Source organism: Ahaetulla prasina, chromosome 2, assembly GCF_028640845.1.
Source record: "Ahaetulla prasina isolate Xishuangbanna chromosome 2, ASM2864084v1, whole genome shotgun sequence".
NCBI lineage: Eukaryota > Metazoa > Chordata > Lepidosauria > Squamata > Colubridae > Ahaetulla > Ahaetulla prasina.
The window spans coordinates 188,799,289-188,817,997 of NC_080540.1; the positions used below are offsets into that span (position 1 = coordinate 188,799,289).

Here is an 18,709-nt window from a genome sequence, read left to right on the forward strand (position 1 = left end):
CAATTCTGAGGATTTTGCTAGTTGATTGAATTAGTACTTGAATTTTCCATCATTGATATAAAAGCAGTATTCCTTATAAAAGGCAGTAGCTTTTTCTTCTTTCTCCCTTCCAGAGAAATTTACCTAGTAATAGTTGTATCGCGTTTTTTCTATTCATGAAGTTTTGAATTTTTCAGCTAAGTATGTTTTTTCTATGATTTGCATTTCATTTTGACTTGGACAGTTTCTAATATTAGTATGTAAAATATAGTCATTGTCAGTGGTGGGATTCAGCCAGTTTGCACCAGTTCAACCAAACCGGTTATTAACTTGTTGCGCAGTTCAGCAAACTGACTGATCCCACCATTTGGCTGGTCCCTCCCCTCCCAGTCACTCCTTGCCTGGCCTGAGAAGGTAAGAGCGACGGCGGGGGAGGGAGACTCTCTCTGGGTGGGGCTGGAAATCTCTGCCATAGGGGTGGTACAAGAAGTGGTGCAAGGAGTAGCACAGCCCTCGCTGGCCGGAGTAAGGTAATGGCACTGTTGCAGCAAGATGGGGTGATGCAGGCGGCCGAAGTGGAAGTGGCGATGGTCAGAGCCTTAGTGTAGGAGTGAAGTGCCCCTGTACTTGCCTTTGCACGGCAAGAGCATTCCGCCTTTCTCACAGTACTTTTGCAGTCAATGCAGCCCTTGGCTCCTGCCACTTCAGGCTTGGAGCTGTAAGCCACATCCAGGAAATACTGTGGCAGAGAGAAGTGGCTGGGTATGATTCTTTGGCACCTCATCTCTTGCTGGGTCTCGCTGTCTGACAGGGTTTTAAAAAATATTTTTGCAGCAGGAAATAGCGGGTGGCTACTTCCGGCCTTTGTTGGTCCAGCTCCCTGGTCCCTGGACCATCTCCCTGGTCACTCAGGGAGACATGTGATCTGCTGTCCGCCCCAAGACACGATGCAACCCTGCCCCACTCACCCATGGCAACAGCAGCAGCACCTAATCGGGTCAGTGGCTATGAGGTGGCTCCAGTGGCAAACGCGGCAGACCAGTGTCTCACCTGCTGTTTCCTGCTGCAAAAATCTTTTTTAAAACCTGACTGTTGGGCAGCAAGACCCAGCAAGAGATGAGATGCTGGAGAATCAGACCCGGCCACTTCTCAGTGCTACTTCACAGTGCTATGGTTGGAACGATTAACATTTCTGAAAATGCAAATAGGAATCCCAGTCTTAATTACTCATTTCTATGTGATCATGTGTTACAACTGCTGTTTCCTTCTTCATTAGAACTGCAAGCTTTGATACTGGAAGACAAGTTGTATTCAATATAGTTGTCACAAATTGTCAAATCATCTGTCAAGTACATGTCTCCTGGCCCTGCAGCTCAACTGTGTACAGGGCTTTGGTTCTGCTACTTTGTGAAGAGAAGCTACTGAAAAACAAACACATGCTAATATGGGCTAGTATCATTTGGATGATAGTTAAATGAATCTCAGAATCCTAATAACTCTCGCATTGTTTGTTTATTTATTTGAACTTTCCTTGAAATTGCAAGAAAGAATGGGTCAGAAATGTTGCAAGAAGGTGCATTTCCTAGGGAGATCAGGAGTAACAGTATTTGCTGAAAGCTACTAGAAACCGTTATCAATTAACAAAGTTCTTATGAACATCTTGCCTACACATTAGTTAGTTTTTATATTTGGATCATCTTGTCGGATTGTATGATGGTGTCTGTCAAAGATTGCTCATCTCTGCAGTAGATGACCAAAAGTAGACGAGATTAAAAATTAAACTGTTAGAACTTTCAACTTCAGGATTTTGGTATCACAGTGCACTGTCTGCCATTTAATCAGTGGTGGGTTTCAAAAATTTTTACTACCAGTTCTTTGGGTGTGGCTTGGAGGGCGTGGCTTGGTGGGCGTGGCAGGGGAAGGATACTGTAAAATCTCGATTCCCATCTCATTCCAGGGGAAGGATACTGTAAAATCTCCATTCCCTCCCCACTCCAGGGGAAGGTTACTGGAAAATCCCCATTTCCTCCCAATCAGCTGGGACTCGGGAGGCAGAGAATAGATGGGGGCGGGGCCAGTCAGAGGTGCTATTTACTGGTTCTCTGAACTATTCAAAATTTCTGCTACTGGTTCTCTAGAACTGGTCAGAACCTGCTGAATATCACCTCTGCATTTAATGTAATTGGTCATAAAATAATATATTTTAAAACTTTAAGGAACTTTAACAATTGTTAGCAATGGCTCTCTTTTTTTGCTGTTTCTACTAAAGCATAGATATTGAAGGTACTATAATGTTGAATTTTAATTAAAATATTCTTTACCTGCTGTTTTGTGTGATTAAGTCTTGATATCTAAATGTATCAACAAAAGCAGCAAATGTCTCATCTTTTTTTTCAGATGCATTTGAAAATGAGTCGGGAAAGAAAGCTAACCTCCAAAATGTGTTGATTCAACTACGGAAATGTGTAGCTCACCCATATCTATTCATTGGTAAGAATTATGAACATGAGTTTTGTTGAAGCTACTAATTTAAGTGAGGTAGGCATAACAATTCTATTAGTTGGCTAAGCAGATCCTATATCTTCGTCAAATAGAAGAAGGAAGAGACTCACTGACTTAGATCTTAATGTTTGTTCTGATTGTCTATCTTTATTATTATTCTTCGGCTGAGTTAGATAAGGGATGCCTTCAAGTCACTGGTAACTGCCTGCACTAACCCCTGTAATTTTCTTGGAAAGATTTTTCAGAAGTGATTTGCCATTGCCTCTTTCTTAGAACTGGAAGGGAGTGACTGGGCCAAAGTCACCCAGCTGGTTTTATGTTTAAGGTAGGATTAGAACTCATGGTTTCTCAGTTTCTAGCCTGATGCCTTAACCACTACCTTAAATTGGAGCTCTTATCAATCTTAGATCACCAAAATGTCTTTCATTGAGGACCAATCCAACAAGAAAGGATTAACTTCAACCCTCCCAGTCAGAAACAAGGATAAACTTTTCAACTTACCCCCCACCCCCACCCCCACCCCCACCCCAAAAAAAAGGACTGAGGGGTTTTTTGTGTTAGCTCCATTTGGGCCAAGCAGGATGCTGATTGCATTTGTTCTTACGGCAATGAAATTCAAGGATCACTTTGTTGGCAGTGGGTTTCATTTCTATATTTAGAACAGTGATGGCAAAACTTTTTGGTATTGTATGCCAAAAGTCCGAGTGTGCGAGCGCTCCTGCGTGCCAGCACCCATAATGCAATGGGCGTACCCATTTGTGCATGCGTGCATGACCGCCCACCACACTCACGGTGCGCATGCCCCCCCCCCCGTGCATGTGCGCGCCCCACTTTTTCCAAGAGGGCCGGTATGCCTCATAATGGAAGACAACCAGTTACCGGCCCGTTCCCTGGTGCGACAGCTGTTCCCCAGCCGGCGGCAGCATTCTTGGCCCCGCCACTTCGGCAGAGCCATGCGTCAGCTGGGAAAGTTCACCCCTCCCCCTCGGACCCTGCATGCAGCCTGCAACCGGGAGATGTGTCATCCAGTGCAGTACTCTTCCCTGAGGGCTGCCTGCTCTTCCACCCACCAGCCGGACTGGGCTGGAAGCAGCATGTCACCTTGCGCCCATCCTTGTCCTCCTGCCCGGCTGCTGGTTCCTTGACACGAGCAGAGGCTGCTGGTTGGAGCGAGGGGAACTACAATTCTGGCCTGCCGCGGCTGCGAGTGCCAAGGCATAGCTAGAATTGGAAGAAAAGGCTACGTGGCTATGGCGGAAAGAACCGGAGCAACACCCAGCAGCTTGGATGAGAAGGCACGAGTGAAGCGGCAGCTGCTCTCACCGGTAACTGAGCCCACCATCCCAATTTGCGGGCTCAGTTACTGGACAAGAGCAGCCGCCGTCTCACTCGTGGGTGCAAGCTGACGCGCCGTTACCAGGCCAGTTTGGAGAGGGACCTGAGAGCTGCGCGGGGATGGCTCACCCGAAAGAACTATGTCAGAGCCTTGCAGCTTTATCTGCTCCTTGCCTCTGGGTAAGACCCCTCCTCCTCCTCTCCCCTTCCCCTTCCAGCAGTGTACTGTTTTCCCAAACACCCGGGCCAGGCTGGGCAGCAATTCCCAGGGAGGTGTCCCGATCGAGGAGGCTCAGGCTGTATCCCATGGTTTGCATAAACCGTTCCCTCCCCTTTCAAAATAGCCACCCAGCACTTCCCTCGGGCTCCCAGGGCTGGCAAGCAGCTCTTTTTCCAAGAAGTGGGGGGGGGGGTAGAGGCCGGCACGCTGACGGAGAAGGCTTTGGTTGTTTGTTCTGCAGCGACCCCGAACCCTTGCCTGGACTCCTCCCCGCTGGGCACCGGGCTTCCCGGCAAGCGCCCTGCGCCTTTGCTGCCTTGGTCAGAGCCTGATTCCAGAAGCGGCCCGGGGAAGCACAGAGGTCAGTGAAGCGGGCGCTGCACAGGTGCATAAGGCAAGGTGCTGCCACCTGAAAATACTGTTGCCACGATCTCAGCAAGCGTTTTCGGGTGGCATGGCTGCAATCCCCTCTCCGAATTTCAGGCGGCAGATCTAGTCAGGAGGAAAGAGAAAGTGAGTGTGCGGAGAAGGAAGAGGAGGACGCGCAACTCTGCAATGTGTATTTCCAGGGAGGAAAGCTTTCTCCTGCCATCTCTGGCTTCTCCGATCTCCACACTTTCCCCCACCATCAAGTCCTAGCTTTCTCCTACCTTCTTTGATCTCCACCTTGCACCCACTAGCGTGGTGGCAGCTGCTCTTGCAGGTAACTGAGCCACAAATTGGCCCCTCCTAGGCCAGGAGAAGAAGTCAACCGCCCTCCGCTTGGGTTGTCTGGAGAAGGAGCAGGCAGAGCGGCTAGCCACCTTGCCTTATACCTCCTGCGCAGCACCACAAATTATGATGCTCTTGTTTTTCCTCTGCAAGCCCTGTTTTTGTAATCAGGTAGGCAGCGGAGATCTCCAGGCAGTGGAGATTGTAGCAACAGTGTTTTTGAGTGGCATTGGGCATGGCGGGAGCTTGGTGACGGGCCCAATCCGCACTTGACCCAAGCTGCTGCGCTGCTATCCAAGCCCGGCTCTCTGGCCATACACCGGGGAAGGAGCTGCAGGCGGGGCAGCTGCCTGCCCTGTCAGCAAATGCTGCCCGTGCACCTGAGCCAGCCGGTCACTCTTCCTTCCTCCTGCAGCTGCCACTGCTGTTGCTCTTCTGGGGCAGTACAGCTGCACAGGAGGAACGCAGCCCAGGCAACCCACGCGGCTGGTTGAGCGAGCCAAGAGGGACATTTCAGCCCTGCTTTGATGGCAGCCACAGGATCATCTGCGCAGGAAACCCACCATCACCACCCTGCCCTCACCAGATGCCAAACCCCTGCCAGCCACACCTGCTCAGCCTGCGGCTCCCAGCAGGGAGGAGCTCACGCAAGCCTGCGTGTTCTGAGCTTCCCCGGCTGGTGCATGGTGCTGCCGAGGTGGCAGGGCCGAGAGCGCTGCTGCTGGCTAGGGAATGATGGCTTCCAGCAAGGAGGAGTCCAGGCCACGGAGTCATCTGTGCAGGCAGCCCACCACCACCACCCCATCCTCACTGCTGGTCCACCAGTGCTCCAGACCACCTGGAACTGCACAAGAAGCTTGTGTGGGCAGGCAGGGAGGGAGGGAAGCCCCGGCTTACATTGCTCTGCTCCCTTAGGAAGCGATTGCCAAGATCCCCTCTGCATGTTTTGCCACACGCGCCTGTTGCTAGTCTTCGCGCGCGCATGCATGCCAGAAACCAGACCAGCTGGCCAGTGCGCATGTGCACCCTGGAAACAGGAAGGTCATCTTCCTGGAGCATGCATGTGCAATGGGCAGCTGCTCTTCTAGTTTTCGGCACCCTGGCCAACGCACCAGAACCCAGAAGAGCAACGGGCCACAGCTCCGGAGAAATGGCTCTGCGTGCCACAGGTTCGCCATCACAGATTTAGGACTAATCTGAAGAGTCCATTTCCAGTTGTTTTCACAGAAATTACTAAGAAGGAATGGGCTGATCTAACTAACTATAAGACCCTTCCCTCTTCTTCATTGAATCACTTCCCTGGGCGTATACAGAATAGCTTGGGATGGCCTTTGTTGCTTTTAGATTTCACAGAAAGATCCTATGAAGGAAGTTGGGTTGAAAGCAAAGAGCAACTCACTGAAAGTCACCCATTTGGCTTTCACACCTAAGAAAGGTCTATAGCTCACAATCTCCTGGTTTCTAGTCCTGCACCTTAACTACCACATCAAACTGACTTCCAGGCAATGAACCTGTTGTATCTCTTGTTATCAAAGTGGTGATCAAGATAGAAAAAGGCATCATTCTAGTGGACTCAGCTGAACATAGGACAATTGGTCCTGTGAGATAGCAGCCTTGAACAATTGAGTCTCAGTGCTAGCCTCTGGCACCATGATTCAGGCATGTGTATTGTTTAAAGGTTTGTCATATTCTAAACATTTACATAACCATTTAGCAAGTTTGCCAAAATAGTACAATTCATTGCTGATAATATTTTGGGCAATCTTCAGTTTGAACAGGGTGTCCTGACTTAGCTCCCCAAACAAGACAAACTCTCTGTATTTAAATCAATGATTCCTTTATTAGGAGCACCAGCAGCCCCTGCAAAAGGTTTCTCAGTGCAGGCTAACAAGTCTGTCCAGCAGGGAGATGAATAGTTGTCTGCCACATCTATTCATCTCTGCTCCTGCTTTTTATCTCCAGAGCTAGGGTGGGGTTTCGCTAGCAGCAGTGGCTCTTCCATCCAAGAATCGGCCCACAGATTTCCACTGCTCTCGTCTGCATTCTGCGCATCCGCACGTCATGCACTGAGTCCAGCTGTTCCTACTCTTCCTCATCAGCCACGTCTAGACCTGGGGGCTGTTAACTCTCCATCTGAGGGCTGACAGACAGCCCAGGCTCCACACCTCTGACAGCTCCATTCCCTCTTCCCCCTCAGAGCTCTCAGATTGCCTTGATGCTGACCCTGACTGCCATGCCGCCTCATCTAATTCGGTTGCTGGAGGGGCCGGTGGCAGACAAGTTACAACACAGGGTGCATCTTGAAAGTGGACTACTGGAGAGGATAGTGGCGGCCATTTTAGCATTTACATGCCCAAGATAACGATTATTATTTACTTTATTATTAAACATGAAACTCAGTCAACTGAACATTCAAAAAGGCATCACAAATACCATTGACTGGTTCTGATGGTTGATACAGGTTGCTGCCAGCGTCCTAGGTATCAACCAAATACCTTCTTAAGATATATGATGTTCCAAGTAGCGCAGTTTTTTGCAGTTCTGCTGGTGTTATTGCAGGAAGCTGCAATTTGTTGATGTATCTTATAAAATTCTTGGACATGGTACCAAGTGCCCTGATGACAATGGGTATCACTGTTGCATGTTTCATCCATAGCCGTGTAGTTTCAATGGCCAGGTTGCAATATTTCATGATTTTTTCCAGTTCTTTTTTTTCAACTCTGGCATCTCCTGGTACCACAGTGTCAATAAATTGTACGTTTCAGTTTTCCACAACTGTGATAATCTGGTGTGTTGTGTTCCAAGTGACGATCCAAAATGTGAAACAGTTTCGACTTTGTTGTTGCAAAGCCGGCAGTTTGAATTGTCAGTGGATTTTTGTATCTTTGCTTTCATGGCATTAGTTTGTAGTGCTTCTTCTTGAGCAGCGAGTATTAAACCTTCTGTTTCTTTCTTGATGGTTCCCATCTTAAGCCATTCCCATGTCAAGTTGTCATCACATTTTCCTTCAATGTTTTTCAAGTGCTGTCCATGCAAAGCTTTGGTTTTCCTTCTATTTAATCTATCATCCAGCGGCTTTTCCTTATATTCTGCCTTTGTTTCTGTTGTTTTTATAACATTCTCTGTTTTTACAGCCTGCAGCAATTTTTCTGTACTTTGGTTCACATAATCATTCAAACTTCATTTTTCTTCTTCCACAGTTTGATGGATTGGCAATAGTTCTCTGCACCCTATTTTTCTTGGCAGGTACAACCTGTCGATGTCACTTCATGGATGTAAAGCATGGTATATATTCAAAAGTTTGCGTCTTTTCCAGTCCAAGTTTTCTAGTTTAGCCAAAGTCCAGTTGATGATTCCAGCTGAGTAGCATATCACTGGAACTGTCCATGTATTAATGCCTTTAATTATGTTTCCAGCATTCAGCTTTGATTTTAATATTTTGCAGGATGTATTCCTTTTGCGTTGATTCTTTGACTTTTCCATTCAAGATGTTATCTGCTTCCAGTATGCCTAGGTATTTGTAGCCATCATCCTTTGCTATTGTTTCTAGTATGTTTCCATTTCCCAGTTCTATTCCTTCTATTTTTTTTTTCATTTTTCTTTGCTGCATGGATAATATAGCACATTTTTCAAGTCCAAAGTTCATTTTGATGTCGCTACTGAACAGTTGAACTGTGTTGACTATTGATTTAAGTTCAGTGGGGCTTTTCCCATATATTTTTAAGTCATCCATGTATAGTAGATGGTTTATCTTGCCATGCTGGCTTGAGATTTGGTATCCCAGTTTTGTGTTTTGTAGGATTATTGTCAATGAAATTAACGCGATGCTGAACAGTAGTGGTGAAAGTGAGTCCCCCTGGAAGATTCCTCGACTGATGTTGACTTCACCAATGTTGTTGTTATTTATTCTATTATTGTTGTTGTTATTGTTATTATTATGCCAGCAATCAGTTACCCTGGTTCTGTACTTGAGAGAAGCAAGTGAGTCCAATTTTAGAGCCCTCCCCTAAGGAAAGGAAGCAGATAATAGTATTACTTAATTTCTGTTCAAACAAAACAGAACAGGAAACACTTTAGGTTCTCTTCATGTCTAGCTTATGGTAATTGACTGTTGGCATAAGAACTTGGGCACTTTTGTGCTAAACTCCCCTCTCCAGTAGGTCCGCCTTTAGGAGGCACTCTTTTTCATCTCATTGTGGGGGAATTACAGAACAGATAATTTACACTGTCCTTCAGAAGTTATTACAGTGGCCCACCCAGGATATTAACTTTGGTATATTGTTCTCCTATTGCCTCTTTTCAGCACTTTCCATGAGATGTCATTCTGGTCACCAGAAGATGGATCTAACAGTTCTATCAAGATTTTTAAGATTACTGTTCCATGGTTTTATTGTTTGTTTTAGGACACACATACTCGAATATGCAAGATTCATTTTCTGACTTTTTTAATTATGATTACTAAATGTAATTACCAAATTGTGTTTTGCAGCTGAAATCATCAAAGATGAAATAGTTCTCTCTAACAGATGCAAAGGTTTATCCCTTTCTTTTTTTTTAATTATAATGTTTCTGCACAATAAAAGTGTACAAACTTGAAAGAAGGAAAAATATACCGAATAAGACAAAGAAAAGAAAGGAAAAAAGAAAACAGAATTATGACTTCTTCTCTTCTTTCTTTGAGTAATTGCCATCTTATTCTTTCCCTTCCTCTTTGACCCTTTTTAATCCCCAGATCCATAAATCATCAATTCAATTTTTTTTCCTTTCAATATAAAGTCTGTATGAGACTTCCAGGTTTTTTTTAAAAAAATCTTTATTGTTTTTCACTGACCAAACTGGTCAGCTTTGCCAATTCCACAAGCTCCATCAATTTTATAATACAACCTACCTTTTTTTTTTTTTTTGTTTACATTTATATCCCGCCCTTCTCTGAAGACTCAGGGCAGCTTACAGTGTATAAAGCAGTAGTCTCATTCTATTTGTATATTTTTTTTTTACAAAGTCAACTTATTCCCCCCCCCCCCCCCCAACAATCTGGGTACTCATTTTACCTACCTTATAAAGGATGGAAGGCTGAGTCAACCTTGGGCCGGGCTTGAACCTGCAGTAATTGCAGGCTACTGTGTTCTAATAACAGGCTTCTTAATAGCCTGAGCTATTCCGGCCCTTACCATGGGCATTTCATTATTTTTTCATATTTGTGAGTACAGTAATCTTGCAACACTACTATATACAGTATAATTCCTATACTTTTTTGTAGAAGAAAAACTTTCCTTTGTGATTAGAAGGGGTGCAATTAACTCTTTCTTTTGTTTGTTTGTTTAATAATGGCCAAAATAGTACAAAATCTGTTAAAATCATTTTCGGTAATTCTAGAAAGTGTTTTCAATTGTTTAGGATTAGATGTTTTTTCTAGACTATGAAGAAGTTAGCGGTGGGGATCGCTGCTGCTGCCGTTGATCCCCACTGCTTGGAATCGGCCAAAAATACGATGCACGGAGGCCAAAAACATGACTCACAGAGGCCGAAAATGGCCTGCAGATGGGGGCCAGCGAGTGAGCAGGACTTTGGCAACATTTGATGTATAAGACGCACCGCAATTTTCACCCACTTTTGTGGGGGGGACACATCTTATACTCTGAAAAGTACAGTAATTACAATATGTAGTTGTTTCTGCAGATTAAAAAAGGATTTCCTGTTGAATACACAGGCACTGGACACTGCATTGAGTTTAATATAAGCAATTTTAAGTATGTCTTGGAAATCTATTTTTTTTATAATAGTACCATTTAAGTAAACATTTAAGTAAGTATCCTGAATGCATCTTTAAAGGTCCAGACAAATATATAGCATTAGATTTTAAGGATAAGCAGTAATTTATTTTTTTTGTTTGTTTACATTTATATCCCGCCCTTCTCCGAAGACTCAGGGCGGCTTACAGTGTATAAGGCAATAGTCTCATTAATTAATTTGCTTCTTAACTTGCTGCAAAGCAATGGCATTATGGTTTTAAATCTGCTCAGATAGTTTGAAATAATTATCTCTTGTTCTTTTTGGCGGCCTCATTTTGTTATTCTGGGTTTTTTTTCCCCTCATGGGAATAAACCAGTGATGGGGAACCTTTTTTTTCCTCGATGCAGAAAGCTATAAACTATACATGATGTGGCCTTGAATTACTTTGATTGTGCTCTCTTCTCTTTCTCTAGATTTTCTTTCTCAGGGAGATGTTTTAGCATATTATTTCCTAGTGTTTTAGCAAATGCCTTAGAATATCTAAACCCGAGAGAAATGAGTGTTACAGTGTATGCAGTATTATTTCTAATTTTATCTTGAGGTTGTGCATTTTATAGAAATTTTGTGTTTTATTACTTTTTTATTACTTATTTCTTCAAATAACATTTACATTTGAATAAAAACTGTACTTACAATGCTATGATCAATTCAAAGGCTGCCCTCAAGTTAGCTCTAGAACAAATGTACTTTCACCTCTGGCAGTCTCAGATCCAGGTCCCCATATATTACTCTATTCTAATAAAATGAAAGGGATTAATCAGGACACTATCCCCAGGTCCCTTCTATTTGTTTGGAACCACCGCTGGAGTACTTTCTGCTACAATGCAAATTTAGACACAATTTTAATAGAGCTGTTTCATAATAATAAATTTTCTTTCTAGGTGTTGAACCAGAGCCCTTCGTCATTGGAGATCATCTCATTGAAGCCAGTGGTAAACTGAACTTGTTGGATAAACTTCTTTCTTTCCTGTATGATGGGTATGTTTTATAGTTTCTATGAAGTGGGACTTTTAAAAACTTAAACAATAGCATTTGAGAAAAAAACTGATTAATGTGAGGGTATGATTTAGCACAAGAACAATTTTAGAGAAAGGTAGAGACTTTCAAAGACATTATTTGAAGAAAACATATTAGAAATATTTTCTTTACTAATAAAAAATGAACATGCATTATTAATTCATGCTATTGGAATCAGGGCTTTGGAATTCTTTTGGTTTTTGCTCAATTTTGCCAATGACCAAAATACTCTAGTAATATTTCCTAGCACTTTCAGATCATTCAAAGAAGGAATGGGATTGTGTGTCCTCTTCTAAAGTGTAGAAAATGAGTGGGGTGGGCTAATCTTTCCATTACATGTCAGGCCACACGGGGTTGGAGTGGGTGCTAGGTAGGAAGGGCAATGTATTGCTTTGTGTCATGTCATATTTCTGGTCCTGTATATTAGAGTGGAGTGGAGTGGAGTGGAGTGGGGAGTGGAATGGAACAGAACAGAACAGAACAGAATTGGAAGGGACCTTGGAGATCTTCTAGTCCAGTCCCTTGTTCAGGCAGGAGAACTTATATCGTTTCAGATAAGTGACTGTCTAGACCAGAGGTATCAAACTCACGTCACAGCGGCGTCATACGATGTATCGGGACTTCTTTCCCCTTCGCTAAACTGGGCATGGGTGTGGCCAGCACGTGATGCATTTGGCCTGCGGGCCAGGCGTTCAACAGCCCTGGTCTAGACTCTTCTTAAAAACCTCCAGTGATGGAGCACCCACGATTTCTGTAGGCAAGTTGTTCCACTGGTTAATTGTCCTCATTATTAAGAAGTTTTTCCTTAATTCCAGGTTGATTCTATCTTTGTTAGTTTCCAACCATTGTTTCATGTCCTACCCTTTGGTGCTTTGGAGAATAATTTAACCCCCTCTTCTTTGTGGCAGCCCCTCAAATGCTGAAATACTGCTATTATGTTACCCCTAATTCTTCTTTTCTTTAGATTAGCCAGACCCAAAATCTGCAGCCATTCTTCATATGGTTTAGTCTCCAGGCCTTTGATCATCTTAGTTGCTCTTCCCTGACTTTTTCCAAAGTCTCAACATCTTTTTTGTAGTATGGTGACCAAAATTGGTTGGAGTATTCCAGGTGTGGTCTTACTAGGGTTTTGTAAAGCAGTACTAATACTTCACATGATCTTGATTCTATGCCTTATACAACCCAGGATTGTATTAGCATTTTTGGCTGCTGCTGCACACTGCTGGCTCATATTCAAGTGATCATCCATGAGGACGTCAAGGTTCCTCTCACAGTTGCTGTTTTTGAGCCAGGTCTTGCCGAATCTGTACTTATACCTTTGATTTTTCCTACCTAAATGTAAAGCTTTGCTTTTCTCCACATATTAATTGCTATATCAAACTGGGTCCCTAAAACTCAAAACATTAAGAACAAGGAAATGTTAATTGAATATGAGACATGTAATATGAATAGAAGCTACACTAGATAGCTTCAAGCAAATATGAGTAGCTTGGCCAGATTGCCTGTGCACCAAGTTGTGAATGCAAAACAGGTTTTGAAAGGGAGGACAACAGTATGGCTCAAGACAATTGCAGCCTTGCAGCAATCTCAGCAGACTATAATTGCAGGCAGATGCTAGAAGTTGCCTCTAAGTGCAGGGAAGTGTTGTGACCTAGGCTTACTGAGTCATTACAAGACACAATTAGTCCCAAATAAACCTATTTTATTGTAACAGCTGAGAATTACATTCATTCCCAGCTGAGTCCCAGTTAGTTGCAAAACAAGTCCTTTGGAATAAGTCCTTCGGGATAATCACCAACCTTTATCTTCTTTGAACACCCTGCTAAAGGTCTTACTTGGCAAAGCCCCACGAAGTTCAGAAACAAACAAGAGACGCCGACTGGAAACAGTTAGCAATATTGCTTTCCTGCAAAAGGCCCCAAGTGCCTTTGTTTCTCTTTTAAGCCTTATGGGAGGGGCCAATCATCTCCTGGCCTTACTCCCAAGTCGTCCCTTTTGCTTTAGCTGCTCTTGCCTTCTGGCAGCTCTGCGCATACGTGCACTAGGAAAAGGCTCCTCCTGTTCCTCTGCCTCTCTGCTGTCCGACTCTGGGGGCTTCGGAGTCTATGCATCACTCCCAGATGGCCCTGGCCCCATCTCTGCCTCCGACACAGAGCCCTCGTCAGGGCCTTCCCCAGACTCCAGGACTGGCCTATTTCCTCCCCAGCCTCCTCACTGTCCGACTCCGCTGCCAGCTCCACAAGCTGCTGGCGGACCACGACAGAAAGGAAGAAATAAAGATGAATAAATCTTGGTAGTACCAACAAAAATAAATTGTGGCGGGAAGGGTAGAACAGGCTGCTGCAGAGGAAGGAAAATGGGCAATTTAGTATTGGCCCTTCTTGCTTCACACCTTCAATCCCAAATCCAAAAGGCAGGATTGCTAAACTGTATGATTAATGATTGCAGGAACTGGGAATGTCTAGTCTAACAAAAAGACGGCTGAGGGGTGACATGGTAGCAATAGCACTTAGACTTATATACTGCTTTACAGTGCTTTACAGCCTTCTCTAAGCAGTTTACAAAGTAAGCATATTGCCCCCAACAATTTGGGTCCAATTTTACCACCTCGGAAGGATGGAAGGTTGAGTCAACCTTGAGCTTGGTGGGATTTGAACTGCCAAATTGCAGCAGCCAGCAGTCAGCACAAGTAACCTGCAGTACTACACACTGACCACTGCGCCGTTGAGGTAACAGTCTTCCAATGTTTATGGGGCTGTAATAGAGAGGAGGAGGTCAGCCTATTCTCCAAAGCACCTGAAGGCAGGACATGAAATAACAGAAGTTTATCACAGACAGGATCCAATCTAGAATTAAGGAGAAATTACTTGTCAGTGAGAACAATTAATCAGTAGAGCAGCTTTCCTCCAGAAGTTGTGGGGGCTTCATCTGTAGAGGTTTTTAAAAAGAGATTGGACAACTATTTCTCCAGAATATTATAGAGTGTCCTGCTTGAACAGAGTGTTGGACTACAAGACCTCCAAAGTCCCCTCCAACTCTAATTCTGCTGGGAAATTACCTGGTCTCTGGCTGCTGCTGCTATATCCTGTCTCTCTGTAATGAGGTTATGTCCATCTATGACTTGCTGAGAGATAAACAAAAAAACATTATAGATCATTCAGACCTGATTCAGCATGATGATCATTTTTTTCTCCTATTAGGTTTTTGGTTTTGCATCAGCTGCCAAGCTGAAAACGGAAAAAAATCATTACAGGTCTTTACCAATCCCACCCACCGCCCTCTGACTCAGCCTCAATGGCTTAAACATGCCATCCAGTGACAAGAAAAGAATTTGAGCCAGTCTCGGTAGTGATATTGGTGCCCGTGAAGCCAATAAAGCAGAGAAATAAATAAAGATCAACTCTTTTTCCACTGCAGAGTTAGTACAAACTGAAAACAGGTTTATGGCTTAGGCACTTCTCCTCTCCAAAGAATATCACAACAAAAGTGCCAGGAATAAAATGGGCTATCTTCCCTATCGTCATATGATTCAGCCGAAGCATCTCTGTAGCATGGAGATAATAGTATCTCATATCCTATATCTATTGAATTCAGAGGATGATATGTATAGAGATGTTATCTATTTTGAATGTGCTTTGTGGGAAGGTGGAACCAAGATCAAAATATTCTTTTTTTTTTAAATTGCAGCAAGCATCGTGTTCTGTTGTTTTCACAAATGACCCAAATGTTAGATATTCTGCAAGATTACATGGATTATAGAGGTAAATGTTTTTGATGTAGCTGGATTTATTTTCAGAGTTCCTATTCTTGAAAATAAAACAATGCTTTGTATTGGAAAATCCTTTAAAAACCCTGGTTTCATACCTATGATTGTGGGTTCTTTGCATGTTCATCTTTGAGTTCCCATACATGAGTTACTGGTATGCGTCCATAGGACAGCCTATTTGGAATTTTCTAAAACATAGACTATCATTTGTTGGGAATCTTGATCCCACATATAGGTTATGACTAGAGATGGCTATTGCTAAACCCTTCAGTTTCTAAAGTTACCACAATGGGTTTGAATGACAAATTATCTGAGATGAAGTAGGTGGGCTGTGTGAGTTCATATATACTTAATAACTGCATTTATAGGTCTCTTTAATTTAGATACATGATTGATGCTTCTTTGTTGCTTTCAGATAATAATCCTTCTAAAGTCAATGGAGATTCTTAATCATCCAGATCATAGTTGTCTCAAAGGTGCTTTTTCAAAAGGCAACTGGACTGCTTTTTTCCCTTGAAGCAAAAGGGCTCTCTAATAACTCCTCAAACATTTTGCTTCTCATTCAAGAAGCTTCATTGGTTCTAGCAGGATGGTGTGGGTGACCTTCCCACCATCCTGCTAGAACCAATGAAGCTTCTTGGATGAGAAGCAAAACGTTGTCTTCTTCCCTCAAGGAAAAAACAGTCCAGTTGCCTTTTTTAAAAAAGCACCTTTGAGAAGGCCCTTCCAAAGATTGCATCCCTTGGGAAACAAAGATCATCTTTATAATGCTGTCGCGAAAATAAAAATCTGAACCAATATAGTTGTCCAGTATAGCTCAAGAAGGGAATGCAATGGAGAAAGATTTCCAGCATTGCTACTGTGGAATGAGGACAAATTAGGAGAAGGGCCAGATTTTGGCCAACTTGAAATAAAACTTGGTGGTTGTAATTAATCAGAAAGTGCTCAAGATAGGCTCTGAAAGCCAAAAATAAACAGGTTTTCTAATATAATAGTATCTTCTGGACTAGGTGCAAAATCAACAGCCTTTTAACCAATGATGTCAAGTTTTGAACAGAATTGAGGCTGGCATAATTCAAGTAAAAAGCAGAAAATAATTTTGGAACATTTTTTGGCAAATTTAATGTGAAAAAGGGAGAATGTTTCATAAGACCTGTAGTCCAGCTTTTCCAAGTCAGGCCAAAAATCTGGAGAATCTTGAATATCAAGTAACAAATGTTAATAAAAAGCATAAGTTCATCAGTTGTATAGAATATGTATACTGATATAGATTTTAAATTGGAGAAAGGTAGGGAAGATAGGTTAATTGTGCAGATGTAGGTTAAATTACCTTATTGTAATGTGTTAAAAATGCATTGTTGAGACCTTGTTTTGATTTTGTTTGTTACGTCTTTTGATGTATGTGAATTCAGCAACAACCTCTTTTTCAGTGGAAGAACACTCTGTGCATCTGTGAAATGAATTGCAGCTCACTAATGCTTTATGCCCTTTAATCAAGTTTGATAGTCAACAAAAATGCTACCAGAACCCTTGATTTGATGAAGCAGATACTATAAGAAATATTAGAACTTTGTTGATATAAGCTATAAATAACAGAATATTGAAAGCTGTTTCTCCTTCCCTTCCTCTTATACAAATATTCCCATTTTCCCTGTGTAAGCACATATTTTCCTAATGGTCACTATATACTTTTTTCAAACATAGGAATAATGTATCTCTCATGAATATTTAATGTTTCTTAAAAAAACTGAAAAGGTTACAGCTATGAGCGCCTGGATGGATCTGTCCGAGGTGAAGAGAGACATCTTGCCATTAATAACTTTGCTCAGCAGCCTATTTTTGTTTTCCTTCTGAGTACCAAGGCAGGTGAGGAACCAAGGCTTTTTTATGTACTATGCTTGATATTCTGTTAATTTGAAAGCTAATAGTGGGCTACTAGTAGTATTTGACATGAGTAAAAATATAAAGAAAGTATTGTTAGAAAAGAAGAAAAAGGAAATGTGTGTGTATATATGTGTGTCTTCCAATCTTCATCACAAGTATAAACATGTTTGGTAACTCTTTATTCCCCATTATGTTACAAACAATATTTCTTCTTCCCCTAACCCTTCCCTTATTTATAAACAAATCCATAAAACTTCAGTTTTTCAGGCCTGGTATCAGCAAATAGTCTTAAAAGGATTGCCAAAATTTCATTAAAAATATGTCTTAATCAAATAAAATCAACTTTATATTCCTTTCTTTTAGTTCTGAAAATCTTAATCTTTAGTTCATTCAAATATTGTTGTAGGATTTGATCTCTTTTTAATTATTCTTTGTCCCATCATTTAGATATTTTTCAAGGCCTTAACAAGCCTTTTTGCATATAAATATACAGTTCATTCTCTTGGTTTATCATTTGTATTTATCATAAAATGTACATTTTATTCCATATTTCATAATATTTCGAATCCTCTCTCTTTCAACTCCATAGTCATTTTATCCATCTCTGCGCATTCTAGAATTTTAGATTCTAGAATTTTAGATTCTAGAATTCTAGAATCTAAATAGAATTAGGAAATTCTAGAATTTTCCTAATTACTGTTTCGTCTGAGGGTACATCTTTTTGTTTCCAATTTTTGTGAATGTGATTCTTGCTGCGGTAAGTATGTGCAATATAATGCATTGAAGTTTTTGTGATAGGGCATGTCCACCATATGTGGTAGAATGTTCCAGATTTATGGTTGCATCTCCAACAGTTAGGTGATAAATTGGGATACATCTTGGCCAATCTCACTGGTGGCAAATGCCACCTATAAAACATTTTATAGAGGTTTTCTTTGTAAGCAACTGCTGTTGTGAGTTTGTAGTTCCTTTCCCATAGTTTGTCCCTCTGTTCTAATTCTATACTGTGGCCGAAATCCCTTCCCCAACTAATCATCATTTCTTTTACAATTTCCTCCTCCATTTTATATCTTAGTAGAAATTGATATAATTTTGAGATCATTTTTCCTTCTGTTCCTAATAAAATTTTATCCAACTCCAATTGTTTTTCATATATGTCGAATTCTTCTTGATCCTTTTTTAGTCTTCTTTTGATTTGTAAGTAGGGCCACCATTCTATATTTATTCCTTGTGTTTTCAATGTTTGCACTGATTTTAATTCTCCTTTCTCGTCTAAAATTTCTGAGTATCTTACCATTTTACTGAGGTCTATTGTGTTTGGACATGTCATTGCCTCCATGGTCGATAGCCAATTTGGGATTTTTGTATAGTGGTGTTTTTTAATCTTTACCCAGATATTGTCTAGAGAATTCCTTATTATATGCCTAAATATAAATGTGTTTTATTTTTACCTTCCCATAGAAACCCGTGCCAACCTAGTTGAAGATTGTGTCCTTCTAATA

General features: G+C 42.0%; 1 protein-coding gene across 7 annotated transcripts in view; it reads left to right on the forward strand.

Moving 5' to 3' along the window:
- The window catches only part of CHD1L (chromodomain helicase DNA binding protein 1 like), a 73,345-nt gene that overhangs the window by 10,804 nt on the left and 43,832 nt on the right, over positions 1-18,709 (forward strand). For all 7 annotated transcript variants that reach the window (XR_009153089.1, XM_058165840.1, XM_058165841.1 and 4 more), the window contains 4 exons: positions 2,377-2,469; positions 11,422-11,518; positions 15,245-15,318; positions 17,079-17,189. Coding sequence is in view for 6 of the 7 variants with exons in the window: in XM_058165840.1 (XP_058021823.1) it covers positions 2,377-2,469; positions 11,422-11,518; positions 15,245-15,318; positions 17,079-17,189 (375 nt within the window). In the remaining variant the exon portion in view is untranslated. The remainder of the gene's footprint in view (positions 1-2,376; positions 2,470-11,421; positions 11,519-15,244; positions 15,319-17,078; positions 17,190-18,709) is intronic.